This window comes from Myxine glutinosa, chromosome 14 (genome assembly GCF_964187855.1).
Source record: "Myxine glutinosa chromosome 14, kmMyxGlut1.1, whole genome shotgun sequence".
Lineage (NCBI taxonomy): Eukaryota > Metazoa > Chordata > Myxini > Myxiniformes > Myxinidae > Myxine > Myxine glutinosa.
The window spans coordinates 83,474,202-83,493,109 of NC_136274.1; the positions used below are offsets into that span (position 1 = coordinate 83,474,202).

Consider the following 18,908-nt stretch of genomic DNA (forward strand, 5'->3'; position numbering starts at 1 on the left):
CATGACACGCTTCGCTACAGTTACTGAACTTCATCGTTGTACGTGTTTCTGAACTGTCCACAGCAAACGAGGGGTTTGTTAACATTAAAAGTCCAAAATATTTTGACATTTGATCTTCTTCATCGGGCTCGCAGAAGCTGGAGGTATGTGTACTCACCTCAGCCGTCCGGCCTGGGTTTGAATCTGTGTCCAGCGATAAATAGGCTTCCTGGTGTTTTACAGGTATGGCGATGTATTAATGCACGCACCGTCTCTCGGAAGGACATTCATTAACCTCGAGGACCCTGAGGTGTTGGTAACATCCACCAATTAATGCCAGCGGACGTCCATCCGTCCAGCAGTTTAACGTCCATCGGAGGAACCGCACACATGGACGACTCACACCGACCGTGTAACCAAGAGTGTATAGCTGGGGCGGGATTCAAACCCATGCTAAATGTGTTATATAAACGGGTATGCGTAAATCTGGGCCATCCTGTCGGCCCGTTAACGACAATGGCAAAGGCCAATTCCAAAAGAAGAACAAATAAATAAAAAGAAGTTCTCACCAGTAATGATTGTGCTTCTTTTTCTTCAATCACCATTCTTCCTTCTGCAGGAGATCAACGAACTGTTGGCACAAATTCATGGTGCTACAGCGAAGGTGGAGATGGAGTATGCCTTGCCAGACCTCACGGCTGCCTTAAGAGACATCCGTGCTCAGTATGAGGACATAGCTGCCAAAAATCTCAAGGTACGTTCATTGTTAAAAATTCCAAGATTGGTCTTTATAGTTAAAGGTGGGCCTCAAAAAAGAATTATTTTTAATCCTTTCATCTTTCAGGAACTGGACAACTGGTACAAAGCAAAGTTTTCAGACGTTGCACCCACAGCTTCCCAGAGAGTCGAGGACTTCCACTGCCTCAAGAAGGAAGTTTCAGACAGCAAACTGCTGGTATGGTGCTCCATATTGCTCAGACTGTGGTCCACAAATAGCAGTGCACCAAAGAACTATGCTTGAACTACCAATGCTCCACACATATGTCGTGGGTACTTTTATTTGTTTTTCCTCCACAGGTACAAGCACTGGAACGCGAGCTGGATGCACTGAAGTCCAGGAACCTTGCGTTGATGGCTCAGATCACGGCAGCGGAAGACCGACATAGAGAAGAGAAAGCTCACAAACAGGTGGCCCAGCACACAAGATATTCACAGTTCTTCTTCCAAAATTCAGATCTTCTGGACATCGATTTGTTAAATGAGAAGACTGTGCCATGCCACTTTTTCTGCAGGGTAAAGTGGACGAGCTAAGCGCAGAGCTCGCAAGCATGCGCAGTGAATCTGCACAACACCTGCAGGAGTACCAGGACCTGCTCAATGTCAAAATGGCATTGGACATCGAAATTGCCACGTACAGGTATGTCTCCACCACCACCACACACTATCATAACCACAACTGGTTCCATGTTAAAAGTTGTTGTTCCAAGCACTCACGGGTTGGGTACAATGAATGCCATGATCAGTTTTCTGTGCCAACTTAAAGCCACACGGTGTCCTTGAATGCCTCCGTAATGGGCACTGGTTGTCATGAAAGACTGGTAAAGACTGGTAACGGGCACTGGCTGTCATTAAAGACTGGTAACGGGCACTGGTCGTCATGAAAGACTGCATTCACGCACTATATCTCGTAAAGTTACTCGGTTAAAGTCGAGGACGTGTATTTCGACCTTCATGAAAATGTCCAATCACAGGTTACATCAACACACCCAAAACTAGAAGAAAACACAACACAAAGGTTGGATAATTAAACTTCAATTCGACAAATTCTTTGTGGAATTACTAATGCATTACAATTCCATCGCCAACTACAGGAAGTTACTTGAGGGAGAAGAAAGCAGGTTGTCGACTACGTTGATGACAACGGGATTTGGAGGTCTGGTACATGGAGCAGGAATGCACAGTGCTTTAAGCGAAGGCCTTGTACAGAATCGCATGATGGAGACCAAGGAATGCAAAACCTTGCACATACGGTGAGTGCTAACGTGCTAAAAGGCATAGGATCCATAAAGGAAACGCACAATGTGACAGAGTGTGATTACGGGACTGTCACTTTACTTCCACAGATCCTCAAGAAGCAACATCTGAACAAGGCAGAAAGACAAGGTGGATGGAATCTCAGTATAACCGATGTGCGAGCTTGCCTGCTTTACCTGGTGTATTAATACTGCCTGAAATTGCTGAAACTGAAACGACTCCCAAAAAAAAACAAAAAACTTTCCGTTAAAAAAAAATACAAAAAATAATTATAACAGGAATGTGGATGTTTGAACACCTCAGCACAGACACAAATGGACATCTCTCCTCCCCCCACACTCCCTCCAATCACACAACAAATCAACATCCCATCCCACTAACCCCTCCCTCCATCCAAACACCAATCACATTCTTGCACCATGGATCAGTGGAGAAATAATTTCATTTTTCGAGAAATCCTAAAGTTTGCTTGTCCGTTCTGAATACAAGTTGGATATGTAGAGAATAAACAGAAGCAATGCAAATCACGTGTACGGTGCCATGCGACATTCACAAAGTATGGCTGTTTTGTTACAACAAAAGTACAGTGTTCGGTTCCCAAGGAATATCGGATGGCAAAACAGCAGCAACAAAAACACATTAGGTGGTACAATATCCAGTGTTGAACATCGACATTACTGACGCCAATGATCACCACAAACATCAGCAAACAAAAATTGTACAGGCCACGAGCAGCAACTCTCATTTCCCAAATGATGTTCATATTTTTTGTCATCTCCCCTGACCCCAGCCCACAGCTAGTGCAATGGTGTCGTCTTTTCACATAGTAATGCAATGGACACCTCTGGACCCTCTTAGCAGACTGGTTCAAGCTCGTCCAGGGGCCAATGCAAATGCGCCGCATCGCCGATTAAACACCCTCTAAGTGTTGAGAATAATTTGTGCAAAAGTTAAAGAAATGAAATACCCCTTTCTGGCTTGAGCCAAAACAAACAAAATTCACAAAGCACTCGAGTTTAACACGATTCTTACATTCACAAATAATTAGCATATCAACACAGGTTATACAAGGAACTCAATTACGAGAACATCTTCACGTTCCATTGGCTCAGGTTTATATCATAAATTTCTGGCTGCGGACACAAAAAGACTCAAGAATATCAGACAACCTCTAGCAGTTGGGCGCCGGAAGCCCCATGAGGAATCCAAAGTATCGGATTTTCAAAGCAAAAGGAAATGGTCAATAATAGTCCACCAAACACCCTCACCTACCCCACCTCCCTCCCTCCCAGTTGATGGACTCCTCTCAACAAACTCAGACATTCTTTCTGACGAGTTGTCATGTCCACTTCAAATATTGTGCATTTTCATGACAACGTGTGCAAAAAAAATTCGACAAAGTGGTTAATCTCAAGTGTGGAATTACAAAATAATCTCAACTACACATCACAAACAGTTACATGCATGGTCTGCAGGTAGCCCGAACCATCTGGACGACCTTCAAACACAATTTCACCGAGGAAGGAGGCAATCAAGGGCCTTCTAAGCTGCACCCTATTGGCAGGTGGATCAAGGTCACCTTGTGAGATGTTCCTATAAATGAGCGTTCAAGTTGAAAGCGCTCTCTTACTGATCTATCGTCCATTATTGAAAAATAAGAAAACCGGAATCACATTTATCTTTGAAAACCCAGCAGGTAAACTCTCATCCAGGCCAAATCATCACAGATCAATGATTGGATAGTTTCCCAGCTTGCAACAAGCGATGCCAATTTGAGAAAGTGGGTGGACATGCGTACCCTGCTGGTCAGTATTTAGCATTTGTCATCATAGACATTCACGGCATGATGACCACCAATAAAGTGCCACTGCATCGCTTGCTATTCACACAAAATATCTTCGCAAATGGTAAAATCGATGGACCTTTTTTAACAAAAGAAATCAAGGGTCAAAAGACATCCAACCGTTTTGCTGAAAGCTTTTTCGTGGTGCTGGCTTGGGTGTTTGGTAAACGGGTGCAAGAGCAATATCCAAATCGAGCGGCACTGCAGCAGTCGACAACACATCATCACTCGAGTGGAAAATCGAGGACTCTGTGCTTTGAGGTGGAGGAGGTGGGTGGGTTGGGATCTGTGGAGGGAGAGGGGGTTGCCTCAAAACTGGTCCGACACTGAAGGAGTTGGAGAAGCTATCAAGTTCATGAGCACGAGGTGGGATGGGAGGAGGATGTCGCACGGGAGGCCTTGGGAACATCAAATGCAAAGATTGGTCCGAGCCCCAAAGGGAAGCGGAGCTTGGATCGGTCGCTGTGTGGGCAGTGGAGCGTTTGAGGGAGGATGCCACAGGGTGTTCACAGAGCAGGTCAACACTGCTGGCTCGCTGTGGAAGGGCAGGAAGCAGAGTCAGTGGGATCAGTAGAGGTTACAATTCAACAACTCTTCCAACTGCATGCACACTGCCTTCTTACCAAACTCAAACTGCACACAGATAATACGTGGCTTTCAAAATGACAAGAATGCTAAATAAGGCCTTTTGCAGATGCACTGTATGCATTTTCAGTGCCTCGGTACAGCTCAAAGGGCAGTTTTAACCTGGCGTTGCTAGCTTGAAATCTGTAATTCAAATAGTCTTTTAAATGTCATTTTCAACATTTGGACGAGTGGCAATTTCAAGATGGTTAACCATAATTATTCTATTCTTGAATGCAAATCGGACTCGCAGAAAAAATAGGAATACAAGAAATATCCATGGATGAGAAGAGTCGGATTTGTTCCATTTCCTGTTAATACAATTAGTTAGTGGCGGCCGTGGATATAACTAACACAATAACACTACCGAGGTGGATACTTTGAGATCTGCTAGGTCTACTGTTCCATCTCTAGAAACCTATCCACATCTGGAGATAGAAAGCAACAACAACACACACACACACACATACAAACACCTCATTAGGGGAAGAATGTTGATTTCGAGACAACCACTCAACAGACACTTGCTGACGCTCGTTGTCGCTCATTCACGTTCGCTCCATGTCGAGCTTTTATCTCAAAATCAACATTCTTCCCCTAATACTGGTGAGGGTGATGATGGTTGGTTATTGCTGATGATCAAAGATGATCTTTCACATTATTCACACCACTCATATACACCCACCATATTCTAACATCTTTACATTAAAGTCAAAGAGAAACGATGAATATCTGTTCATCTTCTATTTTAGGGAATAGCTTGATTTTCTTATGACACTCATCACCATCAAGAATATTAACAAATATGTTGGAACTTGGTTCTTGATGTAAATATCTTTGTTCAGTAGAGATGAAATGACAAACCCCCCTTCAACATTCTGCTCTGGGATCCTCCTGATCCACACATCAATTTTTCACAAGCCACCCCCACTGTTCGCAAGTCACGCCCATGGTTCGAAGCCACGCCCACTTTTCACAAGCCCCCACCCACTTATATCCTGAGACAAGGCAAGGGAACATAGGCTGAGCTTAAACTAATTTTTACCCTTATTGAGAATGGACTATTGTGCTAAACTCGAGGGGAATGATTTTGGAGGTCCTTGGAGACTTACTACCTGTGTGGATGTAAACCTTCAAATTGATGAACTGAACCCAAACCTCTTATCTATGGAGGTAAGATTTTCTTTTAATAATTACAGTTTGATTTCTACATATAATAATCTTGTATTCAATGAATAAATCAATTAAATAATACGTTATTTTCTCTCACAGGAAAGTGTATCAGAAATACAAATTGAAAACAAGCTTCTTCATAAAATGAGAAGAGAGTTCATTGATTTGGTTGAAGACCTTGTGAACGACCAAGATCTGGATGAGGAGATATACTTGGGAGACTTACAGAATGAGTTTTACCTTGGAGGCCCACAAATTTCTGAAGAGTTTGACCTTTATGGTTCTCAATGTACGACTTATCTTGAAGATCCACTTTCCAAGTTCTACCTTGAGCTAGAATATGAGTTTTACCTTGGCGACCCACAAATTTCTGAAGATTGGAAAAAGGGTCTTCCCTGACCGTGCACAGTTATATTATGTGAGACTTATCACAGAAACCCCCAAAAATTGGAAAAAGGGAGTTTTCCTTGATGGTCCACAGTTATACTTTGTGAGACTTATCATGGAAACCACAAAAAAAAAAAAACTGGGGGTTTGGGGTTGCGTTTCTGGATGTGAGGGTTACGAATGGTTGGGATTTTTAAATGTGAGGGTTTGGGTTAGGGTTCAGTATCTGGACGTGAGGTGAATTTATTTTCATAGCTCACAGATTATTTTCCTCGTTTTATTATTCAACTGTTAAAAAGATGAACTGCAGAATTGAAAGGAAAAAGAACCACCTTTAGAGGCCATTTTTCCCTGCAGAGCGGGGGGGGGGGGGGGGGGGGGGGGTTGGCCTTTTTTGGGCACCTTGGTCCCCTTTTTGAAGCAATGTTTTACAGCCGGATGCCCTTCCTGTCACCAACCCTGTTAGTCGCCTCTTGCGACACACAGGGAATTACCAGTGAACTGGTACTCAATTTGCCGACCTCGGAAGGATGACAAACTGAGTCAACCCCCCTGGCATTAATTCAGCGATCGACCGAGATTCAAACCCAGGATCCTAGGATCCCAAGCCGGCACCCCAACCGCTAAGCCAACACCAGGCTTTAATTGAAAGGAAAAACAAAAACTTTAAAAATGTAATTATTGGGATGGGTTCAGGATGGGATTTGAATGTGAGGGTTAGGGATGGGTTGGTGTTTAAATGTTCCTTGAACTGATAGATTTTGTGTTTCAATGTGAGGGTTAGGGATGGGTTTAAGGTATCATAACTAATACCTCAGCAGATGCCCCCTGCTATACACCCTGAACTTGTCCCTCAAGTGTCCACAGCTGTGTACAAGTAGAGGAGTGTGAAGTGCCAACTTATCATTGGAGCTTAATCGTTTTTTGGCTAACCAAGCCATAGTCTCAATTTAGCATTTATCTTCACGATAAACCTGAGCCTGGTGTTGGCTTGGTGGTTAGGGTGCCGGCTCGGGATCCTAGGGTCCTGGGTTCGAATCCCGGTCGATCGCTGAATTAACACCAAGGGGGTTGACTCGGCCTGTCATCCTTCCGAGGTCGGCAAATTGAGCACCAGTTCACTGGTAATTCCATGTGTGTCGCAAGAGTCGACTAACAGGGTTGGTGGCAGGAAGGGCATCCGGCCATAAAACATTGCTTCAAAAAGGGGACCATGGTGCCCGAAAAAGGCCAACCCCTGCTCTGCAGGGAAAAATGGCCTCTAAAGGTGGTTCTTCACGATAAACCTATCAACTTTTTCTCTCAACGTTGGATTTCGTATCAGACAAATTATACAACATTTTCGATCTGCTTTGTGTTTTTCATCCAACCTCATGCTAATCCCATAATCAATATCTTGCTCCATACACATATCACCAACCCTATTTTTAGGTTTGGACCAGGGTTTAGGATTTCCATCTTAATCAAAATATATTATCAAAGTTTGTTCCTGGATCATAGAAAGAATATCCTGGAAGGTGTAATTCTCCCAGAATTCCAGTTGTTGTAAATCTGCTTCCTGACAAAAACTGTTGTACATCTTCCCCACGTTTTTGTTTGGAGATGAATTTAATTTTTTTAGTGTCACACACCAAACATATCCCCTTTTGGATAACCCTATTAGTTTTACTTTTCATACGACATATTTTTAGTATCAGTTTTCTTTTTACATTCGAGACAATAAATTGGCATCATTGTATTTATTTCTAAGAAAAAGTCCTACCGAGTGTGAAAAACCTTTTAGTTTCCAACATATACATTTCTATCTTGTAAAATATTACTATGTAAAATCCTGTTCTTTGTGTTTTCATTCAATAAACTATGGAGAAACTGTTATTTTAGCCTTATTAAATTATTTTATTTGTTGATATTTAACAGTGGTTCCACATATCTCATGAAGCTCACAAAGTGGATAATATTCTTCCTTACGAGATTTAATAAATTATTGGTGATCTTGTAGGTTTATTGAAAACAATCAATTATACCCTAAATCAGACATATAATATCCCCAATGTTCTATTGTCAGAAAACCGAAACGTCCTTTATAAAATTTCATTTCAATTGGAACTGAGAATCGTGTATGACCTGGAGATGTATTCAACATGACCACATCTTTAGAATATGTAGCTGTTTCATTTAAATGTATATATCAAAATACATTATTTAATCTCACCAAATCATTCGCATCTGTAAGGCTTGGATAATTGAAATCAATTGATTTAAGAAAATTCACATTATGCTTACATCAAAAATTTATCAAGATCAACTACTTCTGAAGTTGTCAATATGACTAATAAAACATATCCCTGCAAGCGGTCTCAACTTATTTTATACTAAAGAAAGATTAAAACATCATTCAAAACACTGGAGTAATCATAAATCAACTGAAATTAATATGCCAAAAGCAGGTTCAAACATACCATTCAAAGATGTAAATAAGTCGATAAAACAACCTTTTGTGACATACGCTGATTTTGAAAGTATCCTTGAAAAGATCGATACTGTTTCTCCCAATCCAAATAAATCATACACAAATACCTAAAAGATAATGGTGGGGGGGGGGGGGGGGGGGGGGAAGCTTATAAACAAATGACATTAACAATGACATATACATATATATAGTTGCGGTTTTGTGTTTTTATAATAAAGGTTAATTTCCCCTCCTAGTTTAGTTACACAACAACATGTAGCCTCGTTTAAAGCTCAGTTATTTCTTAGTAAATGTAAGTGTAGACCTTTCCTGTGCTTAGTTTTGCGTTGAGTAGGATAATGGGAATTAGGTGCCCTTGCGATGCCTCCATGCTTTTGGTTTTGGCGCGAAATGGCACGAGGCAGGCCTGAACAAGTCGACCAAGGCTGAAGGAAGGCTGAGGAGGAGCCACGGTAAGCGCGAGCCGCCAATCAGGGCTCGAGGGGAGTGACTTACCACTGCGGCAAAAGGCGGGGTTTGGAACATTCGATCCGGGCTAGGGCGGGGCCATATAACCCTGTGCCCAGAGCCCCCCCCCCCCCACCTCAGTTATGAGGGGAGATGCGCGGAGACGAGTTATGAGATGCGTGCAGGGCAAGCCATTTCAGTTATGAGAGGGGATGCGCTGAGTTGAGTCGGGGCAGAATACGTGAGATCCCCGAGGAGTTGAGTCGGTTCGGAGCGCTGAGTTACGAGTCGGGGTCCTCCGTTGAGTTATGAGAGTGGAGTGACGAGTTATGAGTTGAGTTCTCAGTTGAGCTGGAGTCAGATCCCCGAGGAGTGGACGAGTTGCGCAGCCCATGAGAAGAGTTACGAATCGGAGTTGTGAGGATACGCACGTGAGATTGCGTTGTGTCGAGTCATATTGGAGAAACTGAATAACTCCACGTATACGAACTTTGCCCTGCTCCCCGCACAGTATTAATCGCGGCCGTAAAGAGAGACCCGCGCCGGGCCAGACGCGCATATTTCCTTCTACCTGCCTTTGCCGATATACGCGCCGCGAGGATTTTCCCGCCTGCCTGCCTGCCTTCGCCGGGATACGTGCCGTGACCGCCAGAGGGCCACGCCGGGTGAGCTGTTCCTGGAGCGACCAAAGCAGGTGCGTGAACATTCTTCCTTCATCTCCCTGTGTGTGTAAGTGGGCCCATTGTCTGGGAAATAAGTATGACTGATTAAGACTGCCCTGTGTCTCTTCTTCTGCCGAATCATTGTACATTGTGTAAATAATAATTAAATCGTGTTATTACTTTGATTCGACAGTTTCGTCTCTTCCATCATTGGCTTAGCATGGTACGAATTAGATCGCTCTGATCGGGTTCTATAAGAAAGGTAACAGCACGGGTCACATGGTACGCCATCCGCTCGGGCGTACGCAATCACGCATGGTTCGTGCGAGACTCGATCCCCGCTTCCGCGGCGGCGTGGGTACTCAAGGTACGTGCGAAATTGTCCCAAGACCCTTTTCCACGTCTGCCCGGAAGTGGCGACTCAGTCTCGCGGTTCGAAGACCCAAGGAGAAAAAGGGGCTTAATCTCCCCTTTGTAAGGGAATGGGCTTCGGAAAACCGCAACAATATTTTATATACATACATACATACATACATACATACATACGTACGTATATATATATATATACACAAAGAATTAAGTTAAGCACCCCCCCCGTTTTTTTACAACCTCGCACATTACAAGTTTGTTGTCGTCAAAACAGTGTAATATACCCATGATATTGCTATATTTTCTGGAGAAGTGATATTATGGTCACATAAAAACATAACAATCATGCCGTTTTCAATATTTTATTCTGAATAATTTAAGGTGAAATTTTTTGGGAATTTTAGGCATATTTTCACCTCAATTTAAGTATGGAGCTATAGGTCCATCACGGACAGTGTGGATGACGTTTATGTGTTCTAACGTACAGTCATTGTTCTGAGAAGACCTCTAGCGATCTTTGCGTCAATAACGTGTGTAGGACCCACGTGATCGGATCACTGACTCAACCAATCACTTTTTTTCACTTTGATCACTCAATTTCATCAATGGATAATTGCTAATGTCATACCAATCATTATTTGATCTCACATACCTTAGAATATATGCCAATGTATACATATACACAAAGAATATATATTAGGGGGTGCTTACCTTAATTCGTTGTGTAGGGGTGCTTAACTTAATTCTTTGTGTATATATATATTGTCGCGCGATCCCTTCGGTTAACACCATAGGACCGCGGAGGACCGAACGGCTTTACTTGAGGCGACGATCAAATACAGATTTGACTATGCTACGCAGGAGGAAGGAGGGAAGAGGAAGAGGCGGAAGCGCTTACCTCCCGGCTCGCACGCGCCAGCGTCTTCAACCTGGAAAGTGATTAACTCAAACGAGAACGGGTTTTGAAAGAAATGGAAAATAATACAAGGGTTTATTCGAAATAAAGATCGGGACAGGGAAACGCGATGATAAATAAATGTCCTAAATCGGGACGTCCCTGCACCAGACTTAACAGGACAAAGGAATGAATGAAATAAAGAAATCGTCGTGTGGTGTTCTGTGAGATGTGGTGCGTGCTTATCTGTCTGCAGTGGTGCGTCCGTCGTCCAACGCGGCCCCCTCAGTCCACCTTGCTCGCTCCGCCAGGCTCCGAGCAACCCGCTCAGCAGCACGCCCCACTCCAAGCTCCTCGTCGGTCGCACACGAGGTCCCGTTCGCTCGGAGCCTCGCTCCAAGCACCAAGAGCACCAAGCACTGAGCACCGCTTCAAGCTCCGAAAGCACCGAGCACCAAGAACACCCCAGGGAAGCGAGCGCGAAGGAAAACCAGGGAAGAAACCAGCCAAAGGTCCAGCGCAGAGTAGCACCAGTACGAAGGGTCGATCGGAGAGAGAGAGAAAATGTCGTCGAGCGAGTCCATTTGCCACCTGGCATGTGACGTCAATTCTTTCTCTGCCCCAACCAGAGCCTCGTGTCTTCCTGGTCTCTCGAACCTTCTCCCGCCATCGACGCCCCTCCCTCCAATGAACAACCTCCTTCGAAGTCGTGGTTTGGCGCCTTCCGTGCCGATTGGCTGAAGGTTCACGCCTTCCGCACCAACCAATCACACGTTCCCTGGGCGTGGTTATAGCTTGTCTTATTCAATGTTCATCGCCCATGGTGGCGTATTGCGCAGCCGCTGCCTGCTTGTCTTCCAAAGTTGTTGTGGTAAGGGAGGGGAATTATTTAATGTGTGCACTCTCAGTGTCTATATGAGTAATCGTAATCGATTACTAATCGTAAAAATAATCTGTCCTATGTTGCAACACACTACCGAGTTCCAAACTGCCTCTGGAAGCAACGTCAGCACAACAACTGTTCGTTGGAAGCTTCATGAAATGGCTTTCCATGGCCGAGCAGCCACACACAAGCCTAATATCACCATGCGCAATGCCATGCGTCGGCTGGAGTGGTGTAAAGCTCACCACCATTGGACTCTGGAGCAATGGAAATGCGTTCTCTGGAGTGATGGATCACTCTTCACCATCTGGCAGTCCGACGGACTAATCTGGGTTTGGCGGATGTCAGGAGAACACCACCTACCCGAATGCGTAGTGCCATCTGTAAAGTTTGGTGGAAGAGGAACAATGGTCTGGGGCTGTTTTTCATGGTTCGGCCTAGGCCCCTTAGTTCAAGTGAAGGGAAATCTTAATGCGACAGCATACAATGACATTCTAGACGACTGTGTGCTTCCAACTTTGTGGCAACAGTTTGTGGAAGGCCCTTTCCTGTTTCAGCAAACAATGCCCCCGTGTACAAAGCGAGGTCCATACAGAAATGGTTTGTCGAGCTCGGTGTGGAAGAACCTGACTGGACTGCACAGAGCCCTGACCACAACCCAATCAAACACCTTTGGGATGAATTGGAATGCCGACTGCAAGCCAGGCCTAATCGCCCAACATCAGTGCCCGACCTCATTAATGCTCATGGCTGAATGGAAGCAAATCCCCACAGCAATGTTCCAACATCCAGTGGAAAGCCTTCCCAGAAGAGTGGAGGCTGTTATAGCAGCAAGGGGGGGGGGGGCACCAATTCCATATTAATGCCCATAATTTTGGAATGAGATGTTTGGGTGTCCACATACTTTTAGTCATGTAGTGCATGTGTGTGTGTGTATATGTGTGTATATATTTATATATATATATATATATATATATATATATACACAAAGAATTAAGTTAAGCACCCCCCCCCCCGTTTTTTTACAACCTCGCACATTACAAGTTTGTTGTCGTCAAAACAGTGTAATATACCCATGATATTGCTATATTTTCTGGAGAAGTGATATTATGGTCACATAAAAACATAACAATCATGCCGTTTTCAATATTTTATTCTGAATAATTTAAGGTGAAATTTTTTGGGAATTTTAGGCATATTTTCACCTCAATTTAAGTATGGAGCTATAGGTCCATCACGGACAGTGTGGATGACGTGTATGTTTTCTAACGTACAGTCATTGTTCTGAGAAGACCTCGAGCGATCTTTGCGTCAATAACGTGTGTAGGACCCACGTGATCGGATCACTGACTCAACCCTACGTCTCATAGACCCTGTAAGCCGTCGTATGCGTTGCTGTGGCAGGTTGTTCCATTCCCGATGTAATGCACGTTCCAATTCATCCAGATTGGCTATTGGAGGGACCATCTTCGCAATTTGTCGTCCCAACATGTCCCAAACGTGCTCGAGGGGGTTCAGGTCAGGACTGTACGCAGGCCAGGGGATGGTTGTCACAGCACCTTGCTCCAGCAAGGCTCGGACGCGTCTCGCACGGTGAGGCCTGGCGTTGTCATCCATGAAGATGGGTCTGCTGGCGAGGGTGTGGTCATCGAAGTGCGGGATTACGGTGGTATTCAGGATTTCCTCGGCATATCGCTCTCCGTTGAGGTTACCTCGCACAGTTATCAGGTCCAATTTACAGTCATGGGAGAAGCATCCCCAGACCATAATCGAGCCACCACCAAAGGGTACCGTTGGTTGAATGTTTTTAGGTGCATACGCGGTGTTTTTGTGGCGCCACACCCGAACACGCCCATCTGTCACGTACAGCAAGAACCGGCTTTCATCCGACCAATGAACTCGCCTCCAAGACCGGATGTTCCATCCACGTCGCGCTAGGCACCATGCCAAACGCTCCCTCTGATGTCGTTCGAGTAGCCTTGGACGCTTGATCACTCGTCTTGACCTTAAACCGGCCGATTTCAGGCGGTTCCTCACGGTACGGTGACATAGCCTTCTGTTGGGCAGCCAGTTGTCCTTCAGGAAATGGCTCGAGGCGAAGGGATATCGTCGCACCAGTCTCAAAAGCGCTCTATCTTGGCGGACTGTTGTCACGCGAGGTCTTCCAGACCTTGGGCGGTCCTTCACCGCATCCGTTTCCTGGTGTTTCTGCACCAACCGACTGATCACCGAATGGTGGTAACCAAACGTTCGAGCTACAGCTTTTCTGGACATTCCGGACTCGATCATGCCTATTATCCGCCATCTTTCTCCGTCCGACAACCGTCTACGAGCCACCATTACGAGAAAATGACCATGTAACCCCCACACGAGCAGGCGTGACTTGCAATAACCCGTGATGATAGTGCATTTACAGAAAATCACGACCACGTGGATGATAACACGTGCTGCACGAGCGATGGGCGTCACAGATGCGTGCACTCATCTGCATTTCATCAATGGATAATTGCTAATGTCATACCAATCATTATTTGATCTCACATACCTTAGAATATATGCCAATGTATACATATACACAAAGAATATATATTAGGGGGTGCTTAACTTAATTCTTTGTGTAGGGGTGCTTAACTTAATTATTTGTGTATATATATATATATATATATATATATATATATATATATATATATATATATATACATATATATATATATATATATATATACGTATATATATATATATATATATATATATATATATATATATATACGTATATGTATATATATATATATATATATATATATATATATGTATATATATATATATATATATATATATATATATATATATATATATATATATATATATATATATATATATATATATATATATATATATATATATATATATATATATATACAGTATATATATATATATATATATATATATATACATACATATATATATATATATATACATACATACATATATCCATACATATATACATACATACATACATATATACATACATATATACATACATATTGTTGCGGAGATGAGGACTGTATATTTTTTGATTGTGTGCTGTACTATTATTATTATTATTTATTCTGCACCCCCCTACCTCCGGAGCTGTGTAAAGGTGAAAGGGCATCCCATAATTAGTCCACAAGCATACACATCAGCCAAATAATAGAATACCCCTGTTGATAGTTATCTCTTATTCTGTGTTTTAGGGTAAGGCTGTGTCTCCCATTAATTGAAGTACTCCATTGCACCAGTGAAAGAGAATAGATCCCCTTTCCTTCCCATCCCCAAAATCCCCCTTTCCTTCCCATCCCCAAAATCTCCATTCCCTTTCACATCCCCTCTCGTGATTGCCAACCCTCGATTGCCAATTACATCCCCTCTCGTCATTGCTGAGCCCTCGATTCCCAATCACCTCCCCTCCAATAACCGCCATTGACCACGAGGCAGGGTCGGAGAAGAAAGGCGTGTCTCCACCTCGTCATAGAGGGGAGGAGGGGCGTACCCGCCCGTCGTCATCGAGGGGGGAGCCCGAGGGTCGCGCAACCAACCAGGGCCGAGGTGAGCACCCCGATGGGCGTGTCCAAAACGCCGGCGGCGTAATCGCTGGAGGCGCTATAAAAGGCGCGAACGGAAGTGAGTGGTGAGTTGGTCCGAGTTGGTTGAGAGTCGGTCGTCAAGTGGAGAGTGGTGAAGAGTCAGTCAGTAGAGGTGGTGGTCAAGTGGTTGCGTTGGTTGCGGTGAGGAGTCGGTGGTAAAGAGTGAGGGACCAAGAAAGAGTTGAGGGTTTGGACCAACGAGTCAGACAAGTCCTGGGAACGCAGCGGACGGAGGCCGCAGCAGCAAGAACACCCAACAGCCAAAGGGGGCCTGAACGGCGGTTTGGAGCAGGGCCGAAAAGGAACGGCGGCTGCTAAACGCGCCGGTTGAGCTGCAGGACCCCCTTGGACCTTTCCTCTCCCTCCATCCATCCACCTCCTGCCTTTCCATCCTTCTTGTATACGTGAGTTTGTTTTGTTTGTTCTGTCCCTGGGTATTTAATTAAGTCTGTAGGTAAGCTAAAATTTGCACTGTGTCACCTGCGTCTTATGTGTTGTAAATAAACCTTGATTGCTCCTTTTTGCTTGTGTAAATAATAAATCCAATTACTCTTCTGTCCGTCTATTCGTTTTATTCCTTTTCCTCTTGCATTTCGTCGTTTCAGTCTTTTCCCAGATTGGGCAGCTGTGGTGCGATACGGCCAAAGTTCTGGGTGAATCGGGTGAGTCAGGGATCCTGTTAGGTCGCGGTAATACACCACCGCTCGGTCATCATAACATCTAAACCGCGATCAGTAACAATATATATATACATACATACATACATATATATATATATACACATATATATATACATACATATATATATATATATATATATATATACATATGTAGGGAGCTGTAATGCCCCTCCCCCTTTGTATATCCTTGCTGCTTTACCAATTACCAAGTATAACCAATTATATGTCTTGTTTTGACTTGCTACTGTACTCTTTTATGATACTGAGTTCTTTCTACTGCATTGAGGATGTGTAATATCCTAATAAGGAGTCCTCTGCCTGTGTGCTCTGGCCTGCGTGGGCACAATCTCTAGTTCCCCTTTCCAGGCCTTGGAGGCAACTCTTATCTCTCTTTGCCTTTTTCCTGATTTTGCCATTATCTTGCAAGTTGACAGTTTTACGAGTGTCCACTCCCCTTTGTACTTTCCCAAGCCAGCTGCTATACAGAAAGTTGTAAACATGTTGTCACATAATGCTGACCATCTCCTTATCAGAAGCTAACCCATGACTGGCCTTGGATGAACTTCCTTTAATTAACTGAACAACAGGATGGGACTATGGTGGGGGACCCAATGAGCCCATTCTGTCTCTGTGTCTTGTGAGCTAACTCCACCCCTGACTTTCCTTTATATAAAGCAATGTTAATTGAATTATTTCAGAGCATCTTGTTGTACTGTTGGTCATTCCTTGTGAGTTTCAATGCAACTTTGCTGTCCTCAAGCTTGAGTACTCGAGTTCCAATAAATATATCCGTTGCTCCTTTCTTCTGAGTTCTTCTGAGTCCCAAGTCCTAAGTCCCAATCCGACAACTGGTGGCAGCGGTGGGATCAGTCTGGGCAGTCCGGGACGCGGTCCCAGGCAAGGGAGTGGTGAGAGACCAGCTGGCAATTGATCCGGGTCAGGTGAGCTGTGGTTTTCTTTTGTTTTTTCCTTTTTAGCCCGGGGGTCAGTCCAAATTGTAACCCACTCTCTCTTGCTCGGTCGCCGTACGTTCCGTTCCCTGCTCATACCTGTTCCACGAACCTAAATTTAATTACGGACCGCTTGGGTCCTGGAGCAACTGATTGTTTATGGACTCGTTAGGGTAACGTTACGTAAGGAGAAGTGCCCCACGTTGGGCGCCTGAGGTTAAGGGGTAATAGATCTCTGGGTTGTAAGGGTAAGGATAAGGGCGGCGTCCCGATCCGAGGCCTACCCGGGAGACGTTGGGATTTTAAGTAAGATCAGAACTATTATACGGGCGTAGGACGCCAGGAAAGTGCAGTAAGGGTAGGATAGACGGCTGTGTAGGCGGGCGAGCCTCTCAGGAGAGTAGGTAGCGCGGCCGTACCACGCGAGGCGGGCGAACCTCACGAGTACAAGACTGCGAGCCTCTCAGAGTTAGGTAGACGGCTGTAAACGCGAGGCGGGCGATCCTCACGAGTACAAGGCTACGTCGGTAAACTAAATTTTCCTAGGATGGGTAACAGTATGGGTAATAAGATAGTAAAGGCAGGTGAACCGCTTAGACATACCCCAGCATTTTTTATGTTTAAGAGGTATGGCTATGCTGCTGTGAGACCAGGGAAGTCATGGGTTGCATTGACGAAGGATTTAGGAGAACCGTGGCCCGAAGGAGGGTCTTTTGCGCTGGAAAAATTGGACGTATTGTATGAGACATTAGAAAAGTTCGAACAGGCCACGAAACACTTTCCGCCTGACTATTGGAAAGTCTTTGGCTGGTGGAAGGAAGAAGCGATGAAGCGACACGCAAAGTCGAAACAGGCCAGCTTGGCCGGTGAGGTAACAAAACTCAAGGGTCTGAGGAAACAGGCGAATAAAGAGCAGGATGAAGCGCTTAAGGAAATAGAGAGGCAGGCCAACGCGCGACTGATGCCGCTCGTTGAAAACCCAGACCCCGCGAGAGGGGAGGCAGTGACCAATCTACCCTCCCCAGCCCCAGTCCTAAGCTCTGTCCCGGGGTTTCAGGCACCACCTATCCTTTCTGCGCCCCCGCTACCACCTCCCTATAACCCCGCTACCATCGCGCCCCAGATACCCCAGAACCACCCGAGCCAGGGAAGGCCGTTTGCACAACTCGGGGCTAACGGAATAGATGACGGGACCGACATCGCAGGGTTCCCGCCACCGATAGGACCGGATGGGTTATACCCCTCACTGGTAGGTTGTAAGGGGAAAAGGACCTCACAAACTACCCCATCGGAATGTCAGGAAATAGAGGAAAGGAAAACATTGTGCCCTGTACAAGTTATCGGGGTTGACGCAGCAGGTCATGGGGTTTGGGAAAGAGTACCATGGAAAGAATCCTCTTTAACTGTAATACGGGCAAGGATTCAACATTTGCTTATTGAGGATCCACGGCAGATAGTGCCGACCATGTCGAATTGGGTTTTGGATGGCGAGTGCGACTATCGAGACATAACCCATATGGGAGTGTCCGTGCTCCCACCCAAGGTATGGGAAAGGGCTAGACAAAGAGCACACTGGCCGGTGGCAGACCCAAGGGCTGGTGCAAACCCCCCGTTAACACAAGCGCAATGGGATGCTCTAAAGGTCCTGCTGCTAGATTCTATTGAGCAGGCGCTGTTGCCAGCAGGAGGTCCGGATTGGGGAAAGATCGGGGCCATAAAACAAAAGGCAGGAGAACCAATTGGAGAGTACCGAGAAAGGTTGGAAAAGGCCATTGCGCGCTGGGGAGGACTGGGTCCGATGCAGCTGGGAGGGCTACCCCAACCATTGGTAAATCAATATCTAATCGAGGGGCTTCGGCCGGTGTTAAAGAAACAGGTACAGACCG

The 18,908-nt window shown here is 44.9% G+C and overlaps 2 protein-coding genes across 8 annotated transcripts in view; one reads left to right on the forward strand and one right to left on the reverse strand.

Moving 5' to 3' along the window:
* Positions 1-6,214, forward strand: part of LOC137440006 (glial fibrillary acidic protein) — a 35,615-nt gene extending 29,401 nt beyond the window's left edge. The window contains exons 10-16 of the mRNA XM_078768466.1: positions 599-733; positions 824-934; positions 1,057-1,167; positions 1,272-1,396; positions 1,851-2,009; positions 2,103-2,142; positions 5,753-6,214. Of these exons, the coding sequence (XP_078624592.1) occupies positions 599-733; positions 824-934; positions 1,057-1,167; positions 1,272-1,396; positions 1,851-2,009; positions 2,103-2,124 (663 nt within the window). The 3' untranslated portion in view covers positions 2,125-2,142; positions 5,753-6,214. The remainder of the gene's footprint in view (positions 1-598; positions 734-823; positions 935-1,056; positions 1,168-1,271; positions 1,397-1,850; positions 2,010-2,102; positions 2,143-5,752) is intronic.
* SYNJ1 (synaptojanin 1) overlaps positions 2,070-18,908 on the reverse strand; it is a 111,545-nt gene continuing 94,706 nt past the window's right edge. For all 7 annotated transcript variants that reach the window (XM_068136352.2, XM_068136358.2, XM_068136356.2 and 4 more), the window contains one exon: positions 2,070-4,391. In XM_068136352.2, the coding sequence (XP_067992453.2) occupies positions 3,954-4,391 (438 nt within the window). In that variant the 3' untranslated portion in view covers positions 2,070-3,953. The remainder of the gene's footprint in view (positions 4,392-18,908) is intronic.